Source organism: Mytilus trossulus, chromosome 4 (assembly GCF_036588685.1).
Source record: "Mytilus trossulus isolate FHL-02 chromosome 4, PNRI_Mtr1.1.1.hap1, whole genome shotgun sequence".
Taxonomy (NCBI): Eukaryota; Metazoa; Mollusca; class Bivalvia; order Mytilida; family Mytilidae; genus Mytilus; species Mytilus trossulus.
The window spans coordinates 30389580-30412226 of record NC_086376.1 but is presented as its reverse complement, the minus strand read 5'-3'; the positions used below and the strand labels follow the sequence as shown (position 1 = coordinate 30412226).

The 22647-nt window shown below is 31.3% G+C and overlaps 2 protein-coding genes across 10 annotated transcripts in view; one reads left to right on the top strand and one right to left on the bottom strand.

Moving 5' to 3' along the window:
* Window positions 1-319: 319 nt before the first annotated feature.
* LOC134715084 (NADH-quinone oxidoreductase subunit B 2-like) lies at window positions 320-12087 on the bottom strand. Of its 2 annotated transcripts, none has more exons than XM_063576984.1 (6): window positions 12034-12087; window positions 9140-9260; window positions 7682-7817; window positions 5966-6145; window positions 1661-1796; window positions 320-519 (listed from the first exon to the last, which is right to left on the bottom strand). In XM_063576984.1, the coding sequence occupies exons 1-6, from the start codon at window positions 12047-12049 to the stop codon at window positions 419-421; spliced, it is 690 nt and encodes a 229-aa protein (XP_063433054.1). In that variant the 5' UTR covers window positions 12050-12087; the 3' UTR covers window positions 320-418. The 2 variants fall into 2 exon arrangements, with proteins under 2 accessions (XP_063433054.1, XP_063433055.1); XM_063576985.1 differs by lacking the exon at window positions 5966-6145 and adding an exon at window positions 5722-5901.
* LOC134715082 (E3 SUMO-protein ligase PIAS2-like) overlaps window positions 12047-22647 on the top strand; it is a 22870-nt gene continuing 12269 nt past the window's right edge. The window contains exons 1-4 of one of the 8 annotated variants that reach the window (XM_063576980.1): window positions 12047-12136; window positions 13611-13771; window positions 14693-14739; window positions 20285-20314. In XM_063576980.1, the coding sequence (XP_063433050.1) occupies window positions 12113-12136; window positions 13611-13771; window positions 14693-14739; window positions 20285-20314 (262 nt within the window). In that variant the 5' untranslated portion in view covers window positions 12047-12112. Of the gene's footprint in view, window positions 12137-13610; window positions 13772-14671; window positions 14740-17565; window positions 17599-19986; window positions 20017-20284; window positions 20315-22647 lie in introns of all 8 variants that reach the window. The other 7 variants (XM_063576979.1, XM_063576978.1, XM_063576977.1 and 4 more) reach the window with 7 other exon arrangements.

Genomic DNA, 22647 nt, shown 5'->3' with positions numbered 1-22647 from the left:
AAGGTAATCTACTCCTGGGGTAAGAAAGTATGGCATTTTACAACGTTAAATGCAGAGAAAATTTTGATTTGGAAATTTTACTGATAGTTTTTAAAAGACTTAAGATATTTACATATGTACAATACATCAGTCTGAAATGTCTTCTTTTTTACTTCCTGTCTGATCACTGGGATAACATGTATTTGTGTAAGCACATGTTTAACAGATTTTAACCCAGCACATCAATGGCTGTACCAAGACAGGTTATCTGGAACATGTGGTGTGTGTTGCAGTCTGTATGTCTAATATATTTTTCATATATAACATCAAAAGCCATAAATACTTAAAACAGAATAATTTAATCAACTTCAAATGTATCAAAGCACAAGTTTATCAGTATATAAACAGTTTGAAAGTTTTTGTACACGAGATTCCTGCTCTATTGTCTGTAAAAATAACTCTGAACTCGTGACATTCTCTTGATCTTCTTTTGTAATTGTAAAAATCCATACAGTAATGCCTCAGCTGTTGGTGGACATCCTGAAAAACAAAGATCAATTGATTGATTGATTATCACTTAGCATCTAATGGCATATTTTATTTAGAGAAAGTTTTGAAAAGTCATCCTTAATTCTCTGCATTTGCCCTATACAAGAGCCTGGACGTAACATCCCCATTCTATATGGATGTTGTATTGTATTTGTACATTGGGCACAATCTAATTAAAAGCTGATCTCTCATCGCTCCTGTTTTATGATATGTTGCATGGGAGATCTAACAAAACATACTTTGAGGTCACAAGTGAGTGACCTAGTAGGTGTGTCTTTTTTAACCAATGAAAATGAGTCTTCTATGATCTTGAAAGTTTATCATTAGGTAAAGGGATGTAACTCATTTTATTTACGAAGAAATGGTCAGTCCAAATAATTCATAAACTTTTTAGATTGGCTTTTCAATAGGTCGTCAACTCATTTGCATATTGTTATAAGTTCATAACTTCTAGTTCACTCACATGTGACCTCAAAGCGGGTTTCGTTAGATCTCCCACTCGACATATCAGAAAACAGGAGCGATGAGAGATCTGTTTTAATTAGATTGCATTGGGCACAGCCACACCGATCCCACTTTAGACCAATTTTTGCATATGTTTTTTTGTCCTGTAAGTTCTGACTAACTTTTAAGTACATAGAAAGGAAATATTTAAAACAAAATTCAAATCTGATATTACAATTTGTAAAGACATTTGAACATTATACAGCTTTAATTTGATATATTTATAATGCTTTAAAAATGTCAAGTAGAATGAACCACAAAAGTTCAGATAAGCTATGAAATTTTATACAGTATAGTACAAGAGATAACAGAAGATAATGTGAACTTTCAAAAAGGCTATAGAAACTACTTTCAGTTAGGGTAAGTTCTCGCATGAAAAATATATTGGTTAACCAATTTTCCTGCAAGTGTTCACTTACATTTAAATTGTTAAAGAAGCTTTTCAAAAACCCTAAAAACAAATTTAAAAAACTGCTTGTTTAGGTGACATTAAGTTAAAAGTATCAGTTTTCCCTTGTGAAAACACTCTTTTTTAAGGAAATCTGATAGCAATTAAGAAAGATAGTTGCTATGAATGTTCAGATTTTTGAAACCAGTACAAGTCTATATCTTCCTCTGACATACAAACCTGGAACATATATATCAACAGGTACAATTCTATCACAGCCTCTGACAACAGCATAAGAGTAATGGTAATATCCTCCCCCATTGGCACAACTTCCCATCGAAATCACCCAACGTGGATTGGGCATCTGATCATAAACCTACAATATAAAATTATACATTATTGCAAAACTTTACTCAAGCATTTCCCTGTTTCGGTACTTACTAATACTAAACCAATAAAATAACATTGTCATGAAACTGATACTCATAATCAACAAAGGCACTGTTCATAGCTTACATGTACTTTTTTTTTTGCTCATTAATTTGTGTTTAGCAGGTGATAAAGTGTGTTAAATAAAACTAGACTAGACACGGAATTGCATACTTTGTGTTAAATATATTGTAATATATACCCTGTACTCATGTTTGACACTCGTTGTTAAGTAAGCATTGACAATGAATCATAAATGAAATGTTTTTAATTCAACTGGTAATTGTTCTAGCAACTGTAAATTCAGAAATTATTGCATGCATTTATTATTGCGATTTTGTTATTTCAGACTAAAATGAGATTTTTATTTTAGCAATATTCAGAAAAATCCTGTTTGATTCTTAAACCAGATGCTCCGCAGGGCGTAGCTTTATACGACCGCAGAGGTTGAACCCTGAAAGGTTGGGGCAAGTATGGACATAACATTCAAGCTGGATTCAGCTCTAAATTTGGATTGTGATTAAATAGTTGACACAGCATAGGTTTCTGACACAGAATGAATGTGTTCTAATGAAATTAAAATTTTTGTTTTCTCTTAGAGCAATTCACTATGCTGTTGAATATTATTCCTCTCAAAAAAATGTTTGAAGAAATTTTCTTTTTATTTATGAAATTTCAAATGAGAAAATTGAACCCATTTTTTTTAATCACATCCCCCTTTCCCTTATTCCAAAACTAATCTCAATAAAAATTTCTAATGGAGTTTGCAACAATTACTACTCATTTAAATACATCATAAAATATTAAGATGTAAAAAAACTGCTTGTTATCACTGAATGGTAAAGATTATTTTAATTTATCAGTTGGCAGTAAAAAGTGAATATACATTGCATATTGTATATATAACAAAGATTTAAGTTGATTCTGGACAAAGAAAGATAACTCCAAATAAAAAAAAATCTTACAATTAGATATTTCTTGCTTACTATTCTGGACAAAGAAAGATAACTCTAATTGAAAACAAAATTGCTATTTCACAATATTTTGCAATAAGATATTTCTTGCCATTGCGCAATACTGTGCAATTGAAAAGACTTGCTATTGCACAAAACTTAATATAATAATTTTAGATCCTGATTTGGACCAACTTGAAAACTGGGCCCATAATCAAAAATCTAAGTACATGTTTGGATTCAGCATATCAAGGAACCCCAAGATTTCAATTTTTGTTAAAATCAAACTAAGTTTAATTTTGGACCCTTACAGTGTTCTCCCCAGGATTTTTGGATAGCACCAGGGTAACGCGTGACGAAATGAATTTTACAGTATTTTGTGTCGCGTTGCGACGCTTATTTTTTTCTTGTAACTTTTTGTCATTACCTGTTTGCCTTTGTTTTGTTTACTGCGGTACTGTGTTGTAGGACTTTGGGTCAGAAAATTGTTAGAAAAACTCAATCAATAAACAGTTTGTATACTTTAATATCTTTGAAGAATAAATAAAAGAAAGCACAATTAGTCTTTAAGCTAAAGTCACTTCTTATATTTTGATCAAGCCATTTTGTCCCGATACTTGTTGTTACACTACACATTCCCCATGTTTGATTTCACCATAACAATGAACTTTGAACAAGATTTTGATTTTGATACAGAACCTTCAGTAAATTAAAAACTATTTTCCATAGTTTTAGACCTGATTCTTTTACACAACAACAAATGTATTTTTATGGTTTATACTTGAAGAATGGAGAGTATTTTATAGAATTATTCACAAGGTTCATTCCTAGCTAGTATCCTGCCTGCATATCAATGTATTACAGTTGTGGCAGTAGGCTTTCCTCACCTTTTACTGTCAAATATTTACCATTATAAGAAAAATACCTGCTTATTATAATATGTCTGTGCATCAATAATGGTATGATTCTCAAAAATAATTTGCAAAGCATTTTTGTTGGTATGTTCTAAGAATGTTTTTATCCTTAATAAAATATTCTAATATAATTTTGCATTCAATTTGTACTTTATTTTTATTTGCAATGAGAAATTATATGTGAGGAGCATTTTTTTGTAATTAGCAAAATCAGGGGAAGTAACTCCACAATTAATTCCTAAAAGACAAATTATTTTGACTTGAGACTGGCGTAATAGGGTTCATTTACAAATGTCTGCTTGTCCCTCACAAGTCTGTTATTAAAATTATGATCTCTCAATTAATTAAAACACAAAAGAATCATGTACATCGATTAAATCCAATCAGCAAGGTTGACCTCAACAGGTAAATCGATCACGTGGTGTAAACAATCTACTTGTCAATACTGGATTAAACTGGTTAGTACTGGTCAATTTTGATGTAAAGTTGATTTTTTTTACCGACAACTTTAGCACCACGGAGAAAAATTATACATCGCGGTGATAACGATACCACCGCGGTAGAAAATTATACATCGCGGGCCCGTGGTCCTTTAAGGGCCTGGGGAGAACACTGCCTTAGGACTTTAATGTAGACCAATTTGAAAACAAGACCAAAAATGAGGAATCTACATACACAGTTAGATTTGGCATATCAAAGAACCCCATTTATTCAATTTTTGATGAAATCATACAAAGTTTAATTTTGGACCCCGATTTGGACCAACTTGAAAACTGGGCCGATAATCAAGAATCTAAGTACATTTTTAGATTCAGCATATCAAAGAACCCAACCGATTAATTTTTTGTCAAAATCAAACGAAGTTTAATTTTGGACCCTTTGGACCTTAATGTAGACCAATTTGAAAACGGGACCAAAAGTTAAAAATCTACATACATGTACACAGTTAGATTCGGCATATCAAAGAACCCCAATAATTCAATTTTGATGAAATCAAACAAAGTTTAATTTTGGACCTTTTGGGCCCCTTATTCCTAAACTGTTGGGACCAAAACTCCCAAAATCATTACCAACCTTCCTTTTATGGTCATAAACCTTGTGTTTAAATTTCATAGATTTCTATTTACTTATACTAAAGTTATGGTGCGAAAACCAAGAAAATGTTTATTTGGGTCCCTTTTTGGCCCCTAACTCCTAAACTGTTGGGACCTAAACTCCCAAAATCAATACCAACCTTCCTTTTGTGGTCATAAACATTGTGTTTAAATTTCATTATTTTCTATTTACTTAAACTAAAGTTATTGTGCGAAAACCAAGAATAATGCTTATTTGGGCCCTTTTTTGGCCCCTAATTCCTACACTGTTGAAACCAAAACTCCCAAAATCAATCCCAACCTTTCTTTTGTGGTCATAAACCTTGTGTCAAAATTTCATAGATTTCTATTAACTTAAACTAAAGTTATAGTGCGAAAACCAAGAAAATGCTTATTTGGGCCCTTTTTGGCCCCTAATTCCTAAAATGTTGGGACCAAAACTCCCAAAATCAATACCAACCTTCCTTTTGTGGTCATAAACCTTGTGCTAAAATTTTATAGATTTATATTCACTTTTAGTAAAGTTAGAGTGCGAAAACTAAAAGTATTCGGACGACGACTACGACAACGATGCCAACGTGATAGCAATATACGACGAAAATTTTTTCAAAATTTGCGGTCGTATAAAAAATCAAATGGCAAGTTTTATTATTGTATTTATAACACTGTCACATTATCGCAATAATTTCAGTATTCTGTTTTTGTATGCAATTCTCTAAAAAAAAACTACACCAGACCAAAAGGATAAGTTTTTCTTGCATGACTGAATTTATTCAAATTGTCATACAATTTTAATAGTTTTGAAATGATGGATACAGTTAGTCCAATTTCAACCTCATTTCAAACATCCATTGCAGTTTCTGATTTATCAACTTTTAAAAAAGTAAATCAAACTGATATATAAACCTTACTCTTCTGAAAGCAGGCGCCATTTTGTTGGTGAGAGTCCCTGCTACAATCATAACATCAGACTGTCGTGGACTAGCACGAAAGACTATACCAAACCTGTCCATATCATATCTTGGTGCAGCAAAATGCATCATCTCTATAGCACAACAGGCCAGACCAAAAGTCATTGGCCAAATTGAACTCTGAAAGAGAAAATCATTAATGGTTCTGATCTCACTATTTCTTCCTAATAATGATGTATCTTACTTTTCGTAAAGCTGGAGCCATTTTATTTGTCAGTGTTCCTGCTACAATCATAACATCAGACTGTCGAGGACTAGCACGAAAGACAATACCAAATCTGTCCATGTCATATCGAGGGGCAGCAAAATGCATCATTTCCACAGCACAGCAGGCTAAACCAAAGGTCATAGGCCATAAAGAATTCTGAAAGCAATTAAATACAGAGAGGCAATAGTAAGCATAATGAAAGCATTACAATAGTTATAGTTATCATGCTCAAATGCAGATAGATTATTAGATGAGTCTTAATCATCAGAAGTTAATGTTGGCAAGAATTTTTAGATCCATAACCTTCTCCATGAAATCTCAGAAAGATTAAAGATAAATTATTCCCAGTTTAGTTGTGCAGACTGTTTAAATATGGAGGCTTGGGTATAAAAATCTAAATGCATAATGCAGCATTCAACAATTTGAACAAAAAAGACAAAATAGAAAAGTATAACAGTAACAGAGGTAAATGTAGCTAGAATTATACACGCTAAAATTTATAATTATACCAAGTCAAATGAAGCATAAAAAAATGACAGGCGTTATACCAGTATACCTTATAAGTATTTAAGAAAAAGCTTTACAAGCATTCACCTCACAAAGTATATACATCTAGTCCCACCATTTTACTTTATTATAATTCAAGCCTAAATTTAAATAAAGAGACACATTGATGTATTTACTCATAAACTTCATAAACCCTAGAAGAAAAATTTGAAGACAACACAAATTAGTTTATAGTGTGAGAATCAAACATGTCAAAAGCTAATTTTATTTTGAAAATACTGTTAGGAGCTTACATAAATATAAGTATACTTCTCAAATAATATTTTAATTTAATTTATATAATCTTTAGAAAATTAACTGTCTACTTATTCTTTGTATAATATTCAATTTATGTGTATTTTTTACTCATATAATGTTTAAAGGGAGATAATTATGTACTTTCTACATACAATGATTTTTTTCCTACATCTCATTTTACTGCTTGTTATTATTGCATATAATAATGAATATCAATTGCACATTTTTTTTAAAGAAGTGAAAATAGTTAAATTGCAATATGAAATGAAGACAAGCTTTGTAAGTTTTAAGCAATATAAATAACAGTGATTTTTTGTCCCTTAAAACTTTGAAAATATATATATACATTTATTTATAACTAGTTTTACAGTGGTAAAAACCTGAACAATTGCTAAATAATGATATACAAATGTAATTATTCAGTTCACAGAAAGTTGATAAGTTTCAGATGGATGTAAAATTGAATCATACCATATATAGCATGCTCACAGAAAGCTTGATACTAAGCTTTAGGAAGTTCTGTTTTGTTTTCAAGAGAAAATTATGACAAAAGTATTTTGGTTTGGATGAACAGTAGCAAAAGCAGAACTTTGTATACGTCTGTCCCTTTTATAAAATTAAAGTATAGAGCATTTGGTATATGTGATAGATATAAAATAAGGTAACAGTGCTTAAAAGTATTAATTTAACTAGACCAGATATATCTGATGTAAACAGTATATCAATAACAGGATAATCATTTGATTCAAAATGGTTGCCATTATTCATAGAATCCAAAACTTTTGAAACAACACAATGTGAGTCGTGACAAATATTTTGGCTAATGAAATAGTAGATAGTTAAAAAAAGAGACCTTTTGAAAAAAAAATTAATTATTTGTTAATATACCTTCCTACACCATGCAACTGCATCATCAATTCGTGCTGTTACCCATTGTGCTTTAGAAGCATCTTGTAAAGCAGGTGTAAATGGTGAGTAAGGAATAGGCTCTGTTATCCCTGGCCCTGTTAAGGGTTGTTCTGAACTAGAAATAAATAACATTAAATGGTCAGTAAGGAATAGGCTTTGTTATCCCTGGCCCTGTTTAGGGTTGTTCTGAACTAGAATTAAATAACATTAAATGGTGAGTAAGAAATAGACTCTGTTATCCCTGGCCCTGTTAAAGGTTGTTTTGAACTACAAATAAATAAGTAACAGTTAATGGTCACTCAGTAAGGAATATGCTTGGTTATCCCTTGTCTCTACTGAACTGTATGAGTTACCAGATATTGATTCTCTATTACTGGAACAACCATCAAAATTAGCATTTAAATATCAGGGTAAATGTTCAATCCAGAAGACATGGACAAACTTACTAAAAGCTGAAATTGACAATAAATCAACTCTTAAATATATAAATGTAATTGCACTGTCTATTGGTACTCCGCATACATTATGGAAATTCCTCCGTTCAATGGTATCAGAAGTGAAAATAGGCATCACAAAAGCTAGGATACTGACTGGCACATTTATGACACAAGCAACTAGATATAAATTTAAAATTGAAAACGCTGATCACATTTGCCAGCTATGTGCGATATATTCAGAGGATATTAAACATATTTTGTTAGAATGTCCAGCTCTTCATAGTGTACAGCCGGTTGAAATTAGAAGTTATTCATGCAATTGGGGAAAAGAAATGGCTTGAACTCTTTGGAAACCATGAGTCTATATTGCTTCTGATTTTGGACTGCTCAAATTTTAGTGAAAATTTTAATATTGATCAAATAACAGTCATTTCAAAAATATCTACCGAAATTGTGTCATCAGCTATATATTAAAAGACTTAAACTGTAAGTAAGATTTAAAATAACATAAACAATTACCAAAGGGACAAGTTCATCAAATGTGTAATATTTCTAAGTGATCAGTAACTTTAAAACATATATATTATTTGTCTTAATATATACATATAAGTGATTAAGGTGATGGCAAGGTAGTCTGCTCCTTTTTTCTATAAACTTTACTTAATATAGTGTTGAGACCAGCTTTAGTAGTATAGGTCGTGTATACATGTACATATTTCCCTGAGAGGACCTATGGAGAACTTGTGTTTATAGTGTATATATGTTTAAAGTGCTACAAGAAATTCTTGGTGTTCCTAAATGGAAGTATAATACATACAGAAGAAGAAGAAGTCTCATCACTGTATACACAAGAACTCCTTTGAGATATTTTATACACATACATGTATAATCATTTAAGGACTTCTATTTTTTGTACATATTTTCGCAACCATACTCTCAGAATAACTTTATTGAATTTACCACTTGAACATTTGAGTAATTGGTATAACTTTTTGTATACCTGTTTGTTTCTTGAACAGCCTGTTTCTGTGAGCCTGCTGCTCTACAAACTGCTGTTAATGGAGTTGGTCTCCTTAATAACAGACTGAGCGCTGGATTGAAACCGCTCTTCAACAGTAACACTGAAAATAGAAATATTTAATATATATATTTAAGAATAGAGGTTGGCAAATTGGATTATAGATTTATTAAAGAATAAGGTTTAAAAGGTTAAAGTAATTTGTGGAACTGACTTATTTCAATGATTTACCATTTAAACATAGATTATGTTCATCACTACAGACATGGAAATAGTTAAGTTAATAGTCTGTTAATGAGTGGAAAGATGATGGTTTAATGTCCAGCAGCATTAAGCAAATTAAACTAAAGGAAAATTTAGGATAAAAGTATGTTAAGGCCATATACATGAACACAGCATTTTATGTATCTCAGTATTTTTTTCCTATGTTTAAATTGTCCTGAAGACACCACCGTTAATGGCAAAATATGTAGACCATAATAAATATTTTCCTTTCAGTAATCTACAATGATGTTGTTTTCTTTGTGCAGCATAATACATGTACAAGTATTTAGTTGAATTTTGTGTCCAATTGACTTCAGAGCTGCTCGAATAACATTCTGACATTAAGCAACGATCACATTAAAATTGTGATGTCAAACTCTTACAAAATGGCAGACAATTTTGTAAACAAGTGTTACTTTATCTAGAAGCAAGTTAGTATACATGTACACCTTGTTTCTATATATATATATATTTTGCAATCTATTTCACTTGAACATTTGACGTCATACAACAATCACTGATCATTGTGAGGTCAAATTTCACAGGAACTTTTGTGATGTCCAAATGTGGGGACAAATACTGTTTAAGTGTATTCTAATATGATGTACATGTACTTGTTCTTCAAACACATGAGTACACATCCTTTGTAAATATATTGTTTCGGTTGTTCTCATCATACTGTTATAAATATGGTATACATCAGTTTACTTGAAACTAAATATACTTGGGTTTACTATTACCAATGTACAATTAGAAGACTACTATTTCACATTAAGGAATTCCAGGATTTCCCATGCCATGGTATATTTGAGTCATTAACCTAGATGTTATCATGATCGGACGTCCCACATGGATGAGCGACCACATTAATGACCAAATGACTAAAGCCTAGGATTGTTATATTCAGGCAATTATTAACACATACACACAATCATATTTTGATTATGAATTATAGTTATCCCGTACCATTGTAAACTCGTACCAACGTCAACTCGTACCACATTTTAAAAACTCGTACCAATGCAAACTCGTACCACTGCTAACTCGTAACAACTTATTTAAATGCATTTAAATGGGTTTTAGTGATGTTTATAATTTACTTTCAATACCTTTCAAGTCTGTAAAATGTATATAATTTGAAAGAACGATGACCAATTTGTAGTTAATGTTCCCTGTCTATTGGATAGAAATTTAAAATACCGTGGCAAATTTGCTTTGATGTCTCCAGAGAAAATTGTATTATATGTCTCTGATGTCTCCTTTGACTTTTTTTTTTAAACTTTTACTGATAATTATTGAATTTAAATTTTAATCATTCCAAATTAATTCTTCATGAAAAAATCCTAACAGTTAATCAAAATGATTTCAAAAATGAAATTCTTACTTTTTATAAATAATAAGTTACAATGAAATGTAACTGTTCCTGTTCCCGAATTTGCCCGCCAAAAAGCACATGGCTTTCAACAATTGTAAACATAGCATTCGATATGTGATCATGGATTACAGCGTTAATTAATTTCATTTGGATAATTTGGATATAGATATTCAACTTAAGGTACAGTTAAAGCTTTTTACTTTCTTCTGGAATATGACTACTTTGAAAGATCAGCTTCTTTTCTTTCTTTTCTTCGTATGAGCTTCCTATTATAAGGAACACCCCTTAACGGGTAATATTAAAATATCAAAATATTTATAAAGGGGGAAGAAACAAGGATAAAATATATTACATTAAGGTAAAATTCAGAGGTGGTGCACTATACATAGACAGTGAATTGCAGAAAAAACAAAATCATATCATATAAAATATAAAATTATTTACATAAAAATGATAAACCGATCTACAGAAGTCATTTAACAAAATTATTAAAAAATAAAGCTTTTAGAAAAACATTCGTATTTTTGTCTTTTAAAATCCAGTATAAAATTCAAGTAATTTACCATTAGTTTTATTAAGTTTTAAAAAAATACCATAAAATATTCGTAATTTTTAATATATTTTTGATGGTACGAGTTTGCAGTGGTACGACTACCCAGTGGTACGAGTTAACTTTTTTTGGTACGAGTTAACATGGTACGAGTTAACTTGCTTCCTTTGATTACAATACTCCCATGAGGGGGGTTAGGAGGGGTCCTGATCCCTAAATCCTGGGCTTAAAAACACAAAATCCAGAGGTCCCGAATTTAAAAAAAAAATATCCCAGATCCCGAAAGGGTCAATCCCAAAATCCTGAGCTTAAAAACACACGATCCCCAAGTCCGATAGAGGTCCTATCACCCCTCTCCCACATCATATATTTTTTATTTATTAAGCTTGTGGTAAAATATTAAGCATAATGGGTCAGCCCATGGTAAAATCAGTATAAATATTGATATAAAGTAAATCAGGTCTTCTTTGTTGCAAATAACAGTTAACGAAAAACAAAAATATCTCCCCCTTTTTTTTAATTCACGTGAAAACGTTCAACTGTATGAAAGTTAATGCATGGAAGATGATGATCTATATGTGTCTTAAAAGCATGACAATGTATATTTTGTCTGCACCGAATGGCAAAGGTGTAACGTTTCTGGTTGTCTGTTTATAGGAATTTGTCCTTTAAAGTTTCATAACCTACAATTTTTCCCAGCCATTGCTGTGTTTTTAGCGGAAATGAGGTCAACATTTTTTAGCGCTTGCGCAGTAAATTAAACAAAATGGCGGACGCTGGAGAGCTCAAGGTAAGTGTCGTTCAATTTTTCTATCGATTCATAAATTTTATTGAAAGTAAGTATATTTTAAGGGTTGTATCGGATACATAGATGTATTTTCTTACCTGTAAATCTAAATTGATATATATTTTTGCCTTCTAGATCAACATAAAGAAGCTTTTATTTCGATATTTTTGACATCCTCGTCAACTAGCAGTGACCTAGATTTGAAAACAATGTGTTATTGGTCGATAATTCAATATCCCTTGGAATTCGGACATATGATAGAGTTAGTTTAACCAGAACTATTAACAACGGTCATGTACATTTAACAGATATTAAATTTTCGAACAACTTTTTTCACATTGAATGTTTAAAATCACGAAGCGGGAACATTTTATCGTCACGGCTAATAGATCCAAGGAGTGTCAAGGTCGTTCTATTTATAAACAATGTTGGAAGTTTGATACAAAACAATGAAAACCGAAAATATGTTTATTTTTTTTCTCAATTTTAAATTATATATAAAAATTTCCAAGTTAAGCATTAATGACTTCCTTATTTTCAAAGAAAATTACAGTTGTGTAACTGAACTTGTTTGCTATTTTAACATAATATGAGGAAAATGTCACATGTGAAAAAGGACATAGTATGTAAATTTGTTTCTAAACGTTTGAATTTTGAATATATAAAATAGTAAATATAGAAATAAAGGTAAGTGCTTGTTCGTAGATCTGATCAAATTATAAGAAATTCTCTTACAATCATGACAATGTATAAGATTCAGATTTGTGAATAATGGAACACTGCATATGATGTTACTTAAAACTGGGACTATTATACTAACAGGACTGGAAACTGATGGATCTCATCATCTGTTGAGATTTCTATGCCCATAGCGGATTATTGATTGTTGGTTTTGATTGACCGCTTATCTTGTCACATAGTAAATTAGCATTCGGTACATGTAAACAAGTCAGCGGATAGAAAACTGTTAAAATTGGTGGATTTGAAATAAAGAATAATTATTAGATTAATAAATTTTGATTGTTTGGGCATAGTGAGATGTGAATCGGGATCGGACCGGAAACTCTTTTTTTCGGAATGGAATAAAAAGATTTAGGGTCGGGGGGGTTGAGTTAGGGTCCGTCGGGAAACAGGAAACAGACTTATATTTTTTTTGGACCTAATTCTTGTACATAATGTAGTTCTGTAGAATGTATTATTCATGTAATATTCAGCTGTAACCAATCATGTCAGGTCAAAGTATTATTGCAGACCTTTGCCACTAAAATCAGATATACAATTTAATTTATAAAACATCAATGTTTTAAAGATAAACCTCCTACATGTTATCTCAAAATATAGGATTCATTGATCTCTAATTATATAAAGCCTTGAGATTTGTTCCCTTAATTCTGTAAACGAATACGTCCAGGATTTATCATAACCAAAATAAATCTCAACGTATCCTTTGTAACATATCTTTAATGTTTTTTTCTAGCAAATGGTTATGAGCTTCAGGGTGTCTGAACTACAAGTTTTATTAGGATATGCGGGTCGAAATAAAACAGGAAGAAAAACAGAGCTTATGCAAAGAGCTTTACAACTTGTACAGAAAGGTGCCTCAGTACCTATACAGATAAAGATCAGAGAATTATACAAGTAAGTGAACATTCAGTTTATCATCTGTCTGAAATACAGTTACATACAAATTATATAAACTTGTCAGGAAAAAAAAAATATACCTGTGTTGGTGTTTAGACAGTTTACATTTGGTAGTTTGTATAAAATTGAGAATGGAAATGGGGAATGTGTCAAAGAGACAACAACCTGACCAAATAAAAAAACAACAGCAGAAGGTCACCAACAGGTCTTCAATTGAGCAAGAAATTCCGGCACCTGGAGGCGTCCTTCAGCTGTAACATATAATGTATGAATGTTTCAGGCATATTTCTATATTTAGCTAGACAATTTGTAAATTATTCATGAAATCATAATGTCTTACAATACAATACTGTACTGAAAGTAACAAATCTGCTGAATTCAAAATATTTACTGATCAGTCTCATCTACTTCATGAGTTTCTTAAGTCTTTAAAGACAATCTGATGACAATGAATTATATATATTTCAATGGATTCAACGGAAGTTGTGGGGTATATGGTAGTGAGACAGCAACCTAAAAGCATTCATCAAACCAAAAGACTTCAAGTGGGCAACCTACTGATAGTCATCAACAATAGACCGGTGCTTGTTTTACAATATATCCAAGCTGAATCCTCAGGAATTTAAAAATATTTACATATAAAGTTAACAGAAATAATCTTAAGATCTACCATGAACATCAAACTCTGCAAATAACAAAACAAATATATAGATATTTAACATACGATATAAAAAATGTATGACCACCACTGGCAATGTTCCATTTCTCAGTACTGTAAAGAAACCATATGTATAAGTATACTGTATTATAAGACTGCTGACTTATTTGTCCAATTCCAATATGTATTTAGAAGAACATTAACTGATCCTTGAGCAGAATCATTTGTTATCTTTGCAGTCAAATTTTTTCATCTAACAGGAGGAAGCCACCAGGGAAGTCTGATGAAGGTCCTATGTTTAGTAGCAGTAAGTTTTATGTCTATGTACAATTGGTGATGGAAGAAGCATGTTGTTGTCTAAAACAAATCATAACCAGTACAAAAGTGTAAAAAAATGTACAAAAATTGAAAAAGTTATATTTTTGGGTTGACTGACATTTGTAAATTCCAAATGTTTTCCTTCTTTCCTTCAGGAAAAAGTAAATGTATAGAAAATCAATTGTTTATATAAACAATTATTAAAAAAAACTAACCCTTTTGACCGGAGAGTTTTCAGAATACTAATTATAATCATACCTTTCTGAGATTGTTAGGATATAACACATGTTCATGAAATAGAAACAAATGCTAACATTCTTTGAGTAATATTTAGAATGTACTTGTACATGTATATGTAGCAGATGTGAAATTCATTTTTTATGCCCTGTTTATGGGCATTATGTTTTCTGGTCTGTTTGTTCGTTCGCCCTTCTGTCTGGCTTCATGTTAAAAGTTTTTGGTCAAGGTAGTTTTTGATGAAGCTACATGTAAGTCCAATCAACTTGAAACTTAGTATACACCAGGGATAGAACTTAAAACTTTGGCAATGGAAGTCCACAACTTAAACTTTGTAGCCCACTTATAAAGTCCTATACAAGAAAAGCAGAAATTTAAGTAGTCCACACTAAATTTATTTTTTTAAAGAATAAGTTATTTTTGATTTTTTTTTAATCATTGAAGGCAATATTACTTCATATCAGCATTGCATTTAGCTTTCAGTAACTGTGACCATTCTTTTATAATTTGTTTGCTTGTACTTTTTAGGTGTTATTTAATTAGTAAACAGTCTTCAGTGCTTTTTCTGTTCTTATTTTATTGTCCATTTTATTGTGTACCAGTTTTTATGCACCAATTAAAAATAAAGGTTCTGGTTAAAAAAAATTGATTAAAGCCTGTATATTTCCAAGTAATATCACATATATAATTAGAAGTAAAGATATTGTTTATGTCTCAAACAAGAATTTATACAAAAAGTTTCAAACTGTATATCTTACATATAATATAGTCTTACTAGATTGTTATCATTTGTCCTTGCTTTGTTTTTGGATGTCCAATTTCCTTCCATTTTACCAGATCGGTTGTGTCGTTGTCTTTTTTTTTGAATGGGCAATTTCTTTACCTTTTACCTGATGGGTTAATTAGTTGTATCCTTGCCTTTTATTGAATGTGCAATTTCCTAAGCTTCTACCTGATGGGTTGTGTCTTTGCCTTTATTAAATGGACAATTTCCCTACCTTTTTAGGCTTTTACTTGATGGGGTGTGTCTTTGCCTTTATTAAATGGACAATTTCCTTACCTTTTTAGGCTTTTACTTGATGGGGTGTGTCTTTGCCTTTATTAAATGGACAATTTCCCTACCTTTTTAAGCTTTTACTTGATGGGGTGTGTCTTTGCCTTTGTTAAATGGACAATTTCCCTACCTTTTTAGGCTTTTACTTGATGGGGTGTGTCTTTGCCTTTATTAAATGGACAATTTCCTTACCTTTTTAGGCTTTTACTTGATAGGGTGTGTCTTTGCCTTTATTGAAAGGACAATTTTCTTACCTTTTACTTTTAATAGGTGTGTCCTTCTCTTTGACTAAACAGATATTGTCTTTGTCTTTCACCGACTGGGTATTGTCGTAGTGTTTTAATTTACTTGATTGGTATGGTCCTTTCCTTTTACTTGATGGACTTAAATCTTGCCTTTAGATTGATGATAACAGCTTTGTCTCATACCTGATGGGTAATGTTCTGGCTGATGATAACAGCTTTGTCTCATACCTGATGGGTAATGTTCTGGCTGATGATAACAGCTTTGTCTCATACCTGATGGGTAATGTTCTGGCTGATGATAACAGCTTTGTCTCATACCTGATGGGTAATGTTCTGGTCTTTTACAGGAGGAGAATTGCCCTTGTCTTTTAAAAGTTTCAATTTTGTTATTCATAATTGACATCTTGTCTTTGCCTTTTACTGGATTCGTACTGTCCTTGCATTGCCTTTTACTGGATGAGAATTTTCTTTGTCTGTCACTGGACAAAATTGTCCTGGTATTTTACTGGATGAGAATTGTCCTTGTCTGTCACTGGATAAAATTGTCCTGGTATTTTACTGGATGAGAATTGTCCTTGTCCGTCACTGGATAAAATTGTCCTGGTATTTAACTGGGTGAGAATTGTCCTTGTCTGTCACTGGACAAAATTGTCCTGGTATTTTACTGGATGAGAATTGTCCTTGTCTGTCACCGGATAAAATTTTCCTGGTATTTTACTGGATGAGAATTGTCCTTGTCCGTCACTGGATAAAATTGTCCTGGTATTTTACTGAATTAGAATTGTCCTTGTCCATCACTGGATAAAATTGTCCTGGTATTTTACTGGATGAGAATTGTCCTTGTCCGTCACTGGATAAAATTGTCCTGGTATTTTACTGAATTAGAATTGTCCTTGTCCGTCACTGGATAAAATTGTCCTGGTATTTTACTGGATGAGAATTGTCCTTGTCCGTCACTGGATAAAATTGTCCTGGTATTTTACTGAATTAGAATTGTCCTTGCCTTTTACTGGGTCAAACTGTTCTTGCCTTTTTCTGGACGAAGGGGTATTGACTTAAATTTTTACAGGACAGGTTTAATATTACTGGACATGTGTAGTGTTCTTGGCTTACACATCATGCATATTTGTCTTTGTAATTAATTGGATTAGTAAGGTTCATGCCATTAATTTTATGAGCACCTGTCTTGGGGTGATAGTGTCCTGATCTTTCACTGGATGAGTAGATATTGCATCATCTAAGTATGAGGTAGACATAAAAGTTTTATATTCTGTTATAGGCAGTTATACAACTTATACACCTAACTGGTTTGGTAAGTTAAAACATAGAAATTAAGACCTCTGTGTAAGAGGAACTTAGGAAGTCGTCTTTTTATTTCTAAAACTCTCAATATAAACATGCATGTCTACTTCTTTTACAAAAGGATATGGTTTTTATACGACCGCAAATTTTGAAAAAAATTTCGTCATATATTGCTATCACGTTGGCGTCGTCGTCGTCGTCGTCCGAATACTTTTAGTTTTCGCACTCTAACTTTAGTAAAAGTGAATAGAAATCTATGAAATTTTAACACAAGGTTTATGACCATAAAAGGAAGGCTGTTATTGATTTTGGGAGTTTTGGTCCCAATATTTTAGGAATTAGGAATTAGGGGCCAAAAAGGGCCCAAATAAGCATTTTCTTGGTTTTCGCACTATAACTTTAGTTTAAGTTAATAGAAATCTATGAAATTTTGACACAAGGTTTATGACCTCAAAAGAAAGGATGGGATTGATTTTGGGAGTTTTGGTTTCAACAGTTTAAGAATTAGGGGCCAAAAAAGGGCCCAAATAAGCATTATTCTTGGTTTTCGCACAATAACTTTAGTTAAAGTAAATAGAAATCAATGAAATTTAAACACAATGTTTATGACCACAAAAGAAAGTTGGTATTGATTTTGGGAGTTTCGGTCCCAACAGTTTAGGAATTAGGGTCCAAAAAGGGACCCAAATAAGCATTTTTCTTGGTTTTCGCACCATAGCGTTAGTATAAGTAAATAGAAATCTATGAAATTTAAACACAAGGTTTATGACTATAAAAGGAAGGTTGGTATTGATTTTGGGAGTTTTGGTCCCAACAGTTAAGGAAAAAGGGGCCCAAAGGGTCCAAAATTAAACTTTGTTTGATTTCATCAAAATTGGATATGCCGAATCTAACTGTGTATGTAGATTCTTAATTTTTGGTCCCGTTTTCAAATTGGTCTACATTAAGGTCCAAAGGGTCCAAAATTAAACTTAGTTTGATTTTAACAAAAATTGAAACCTTGGGGTTCTTTGATATGCTGAATCTAAAAATGTACTTAGATTTTTTATTATTGGCCCAGTTTTCAAGTTGGCCCAAATCGAGGTCCAAAATTAAACATTGTTTGATTTCATCAAAAATTGAATAATTGGGGTTCTTTGATATGCCAAATCTAACTGTGTATGTAGATTCTTAATTTTTGGTCCAGTTTTAAAATTGGTCTAAATTAAAGTGCAAAGGGTCCAAAATTAAACTAAGTTTGATTTTAATAAAAATCAAATTCTTGGGCCTCTTTGATATGCTGAATCTAAACATGTACTTAGATTTTTGATTATGGGCCCAGTTTTCAAGTTGGTCCAAATCAGGATCTAAAATTATTATATTAAGTATTGTGCAATAGCAAGTCTTTTCAATTGCACAGTATTGTGCAATGGCAAGAAATATCTTATTTCACAATATTGTGAAATAGCAAAATTTTTTTTAATTAAGAGTTATCTTTCTTTGTCCAGTAAAGTAAGCAAGAAATATCTGCAAGAATTTTTTTTAATTGGAGTTATCTTTCTTTGTCCAGAATCAACTTAAATCTTCGTTATATACAATATACAATGTATATTTACTTTTTACTACCAACTGATAAATTTAAGTAATCTTTACCATTCAGTGATAACAAGCAGTTTTTTTACATCTTAATATTTTATGATGTATTTAAATGAGTAGTAATTGTTGCAAACTCCATTAGAATATCTTAATTGAAATTAGTTTTGGAATAAGGGAAAGGGGGATGTGATTAAAAAATTGGGTTCAATTTTTCTCATTTGAAATTTCATAAATAAAAAGAAAATTTCTTCAAACATTTTTTTGAGAGGATTAATATTCAACAGCATAGTGAATTGCTCTAAGAGAAAACAAAAATTTTAAGTTCATTTGTATACATTCATTCTGTGTCAGAAACCTATGCTGTGTCAACTATTTAATCACAATCCAAATTTAGAGCGGACTCCAGCTTGAATGTTGTGTCCATACTTGCCCCAACTGTTCAGGGTTCAACCTCTGCGGTCGTATAAAGCTACGCCCTGCGGAGCATCTGGTTGTAGGTTCATTTATAAGTTTTTCTATAAATAGACATATTAAAATAAATTGTACAAAACATTTAAAAATGAGAGATGGAGATACATATTCCCTATAAAAAATAGTGTTACCTAGTAAGTGACGGTGAATATTGTGAATGAATATTGGACCAGATTTTAAAAGAAAAATTCATAAAGCTTCTTCAAAGGTAGAAAATACATGTATCTGCAAAATTGTCAAATTCAAAATACAGAAGCTTTGAGTCTTGTAGTAAGAGCATGTTAATTAAAGAACCGTAATACAGAGATGTTTTTCTCCAAATTCAATATCATTACACAGTTTTAATTTACAGCGAAGGATGAACATGATATCCATAAACATGGTAAACTCGGTACTGGGTTGTTGATAACATCTGTTCAAGTTATTACTTACAGGGCACGAAGCATGAACATTATTGTTGTTTCAAGTTGAATTTCAAAGTATTTCATTTGAATACACTGAATTTAGCATTGTATTCAATGGAATTTTTCAGTACTATTCCATTTCAGTACATTTTGCATTCTTACAATCAAACAAGCAGACGTCATGTAATTGTTACATTTTGTCAATTCAAATGGGATACTATAGAAAAAAACTTTTGAATTTTGCAGTGAAACTGGAAACTGGACACCATTACAGAGGTGATTATTGCCTAACTTTGTACTGTCACATAGAAACTGCATGATTTATTTATCTTTCAGTTTTATATGTTGTCTATAGTAACTATATCAACACTGTATTGTGGTATTGATTTATATCTTGTTTATGTTGTATTTTCTTTTCAGAGGGGTACAGAGTTCATTGACTTCTACATGCCCAAATATTAAAAAAGATGCATTTTTCTCTCTCTGTATTTAAAGACTTGATATGACATTTAAGCATCAAACTTTAACATGAATGTTTCTGCTTTTGATGTTGTGACTTAGATGAGACAGCTAAACACCCAATCCCTTTCATATGCAAGAATAAATTTTGAGGGGGTTGATACATTTTCAATAAATGAAATCTTAACAATATCCTGATTAAAATTTTCTGAATATATATATTTAAAAATTATTGCAAAAAATGCAACATGGTTATTATCAAAAATATTTTAACTCCCATTTTGAAATATTTTATATGAATTAACCAGGATTTAAAAAAAAATATAATTGCATTTTAGTCTGAAATGACAAAACCACAATAATAATAATAATTACTTTCAACAGAATCACAATTTAAAAAATGTCTTATATTTAACTGAGAATGTTAATTTTCTTTTTGTGCCATTTAATCATTCACCAAATATGCTGCACCAAACATATATTGACAATAAGTATTAAAAATTTAAGTTCATACTGCATTACAAATTAGATATTTGAAGATAGTTTGATTATTTCTATTATTTTGATATGCATGTTATCTCCACCATAACCTAGTAGGCTTAGCATCAATTCTATCTGTATTACTTACACCAATGGGAAGAAGTAAAACTCTCTAAAATTAAACTCATCAACTTTTTTCTGTTTCCTTGTATATTTTCTGCTTGATTTTATGTTATTTTTATTTAATTTGCAAGCAATTTTGATATTGAAATGTTTATTACATATATTTTGTGTGTGTTGGAAATCTTCGTAAAATTGTTGCTGTGTCTTCATCTTTTGTTTCACATGCTTAACATGCTGATAAATGGACAAAAAATAAATGATTTTTCAAAAATTGTGCTATTTAATATCAGTCTTCATATACATATTTAAGGTAATATTTCAGGATATAAGAATGTTGACAGTTACCGGTAGATTATTACTCTATGTCGTTGGTATTGAGATTAACCTAGCTTTTGCTTGCACTTTAGTCATTGCATGTTATTTCTATGTGACAGGTTACAATGTTGGTTTCGTTACATATTTCACCCGAATTTCCAGTTTCACAGAACTCCATATTTCATCAGTATTTCCAGTTTCTCATGTTTGGTATAAAATGCAATAATGATATTGGTTATGTGTTATATGTATGACATGATTTCAGATTGTTTATCAGATCAAATGCTGATAACAGATATTAAATCTGCTATAATTTAATATTTTCACCTACTATCTCAGACAATTTTTGAAATCTTGTGGTCATTATTATTAGTTTGGTTCAATATGCAAGCGTAACAAACAGACATAATAGGTGAAAATGTCAAGAATTAGATTTTATATGATTATGTACTACATGTATATAATTCTATGATTAAGTAATATAAGGTAGTCAGTACATAGTATTGCAATGATGGCCTAAGATAATGTTACATTGGCTAGTAAATGACGTATATATATAAGTCAAAATTATTATTATTGATTTTTTTAAAGGAAGTTCAATTCCTGTATGTGTTCTCGATCATGGGTGAAAATTGATTAGGAAAAGGATCCTTATGATATACATGTATATATTTACTGTAATGTGAGACATACTCACTCACTGTGAAAAATATTAATTCAAACACACATGTACAATGCATTACAAGGCCATTGACATAATACAATATAATACATTGTATTATGTTTATGTTGTAATATGTACACACAATGTATTTACTGACAACAGTTTGTGATGTTGTAGTAAGTTCTGAAGCTGTGATGAAATTGCAGGGGTCATGAACTCAGTCATTAATGTTGGCTGTATCCATAGTAACACAAACATTTCTACATGTGGTAGATTTGCTAAATGTTTCTATGGATGAAACTGCAAGATACTGAGCTAACTCACCAAAAGACTGTATCAGTGTCATCCGTAAATTGTCATGACAACCAATGATTGGTTGCTAGATGAAAATATCAAAGAAAGGCCAAGTTACAACATTGGCAAAGCACAGAGTGTTGCCGTTACCTTCAAAGTTACAGTATAAAAATAAAGAGTGGTGTGATTGCTAATGAGACAAATATACGCCTACAACCAAATCTTTATTCTTTGCATCAGGAGTGTATCTGCTGCAAGGCATGACATTGCCTTA

Bases quoted from the DNA above. Each gene is read 5' to 3' on its own strand.
- LOC134715084 (XM_063576984.1), bottom strand. The intron at 1,797-5,965 runs GTAAGATACATC...TTTATATTGTAG, and splicing joins TGGCTCCAGCTTTACGAAAA to GTTTATGATCAGATGCCCAA. The intron at 520-1,660 runs GTTTGTATGTCA...TTTGTTTTTCAG, and splicing joins TGTTGATATATATGTTCCAG to GATGTCCACCAACAGCTGAG.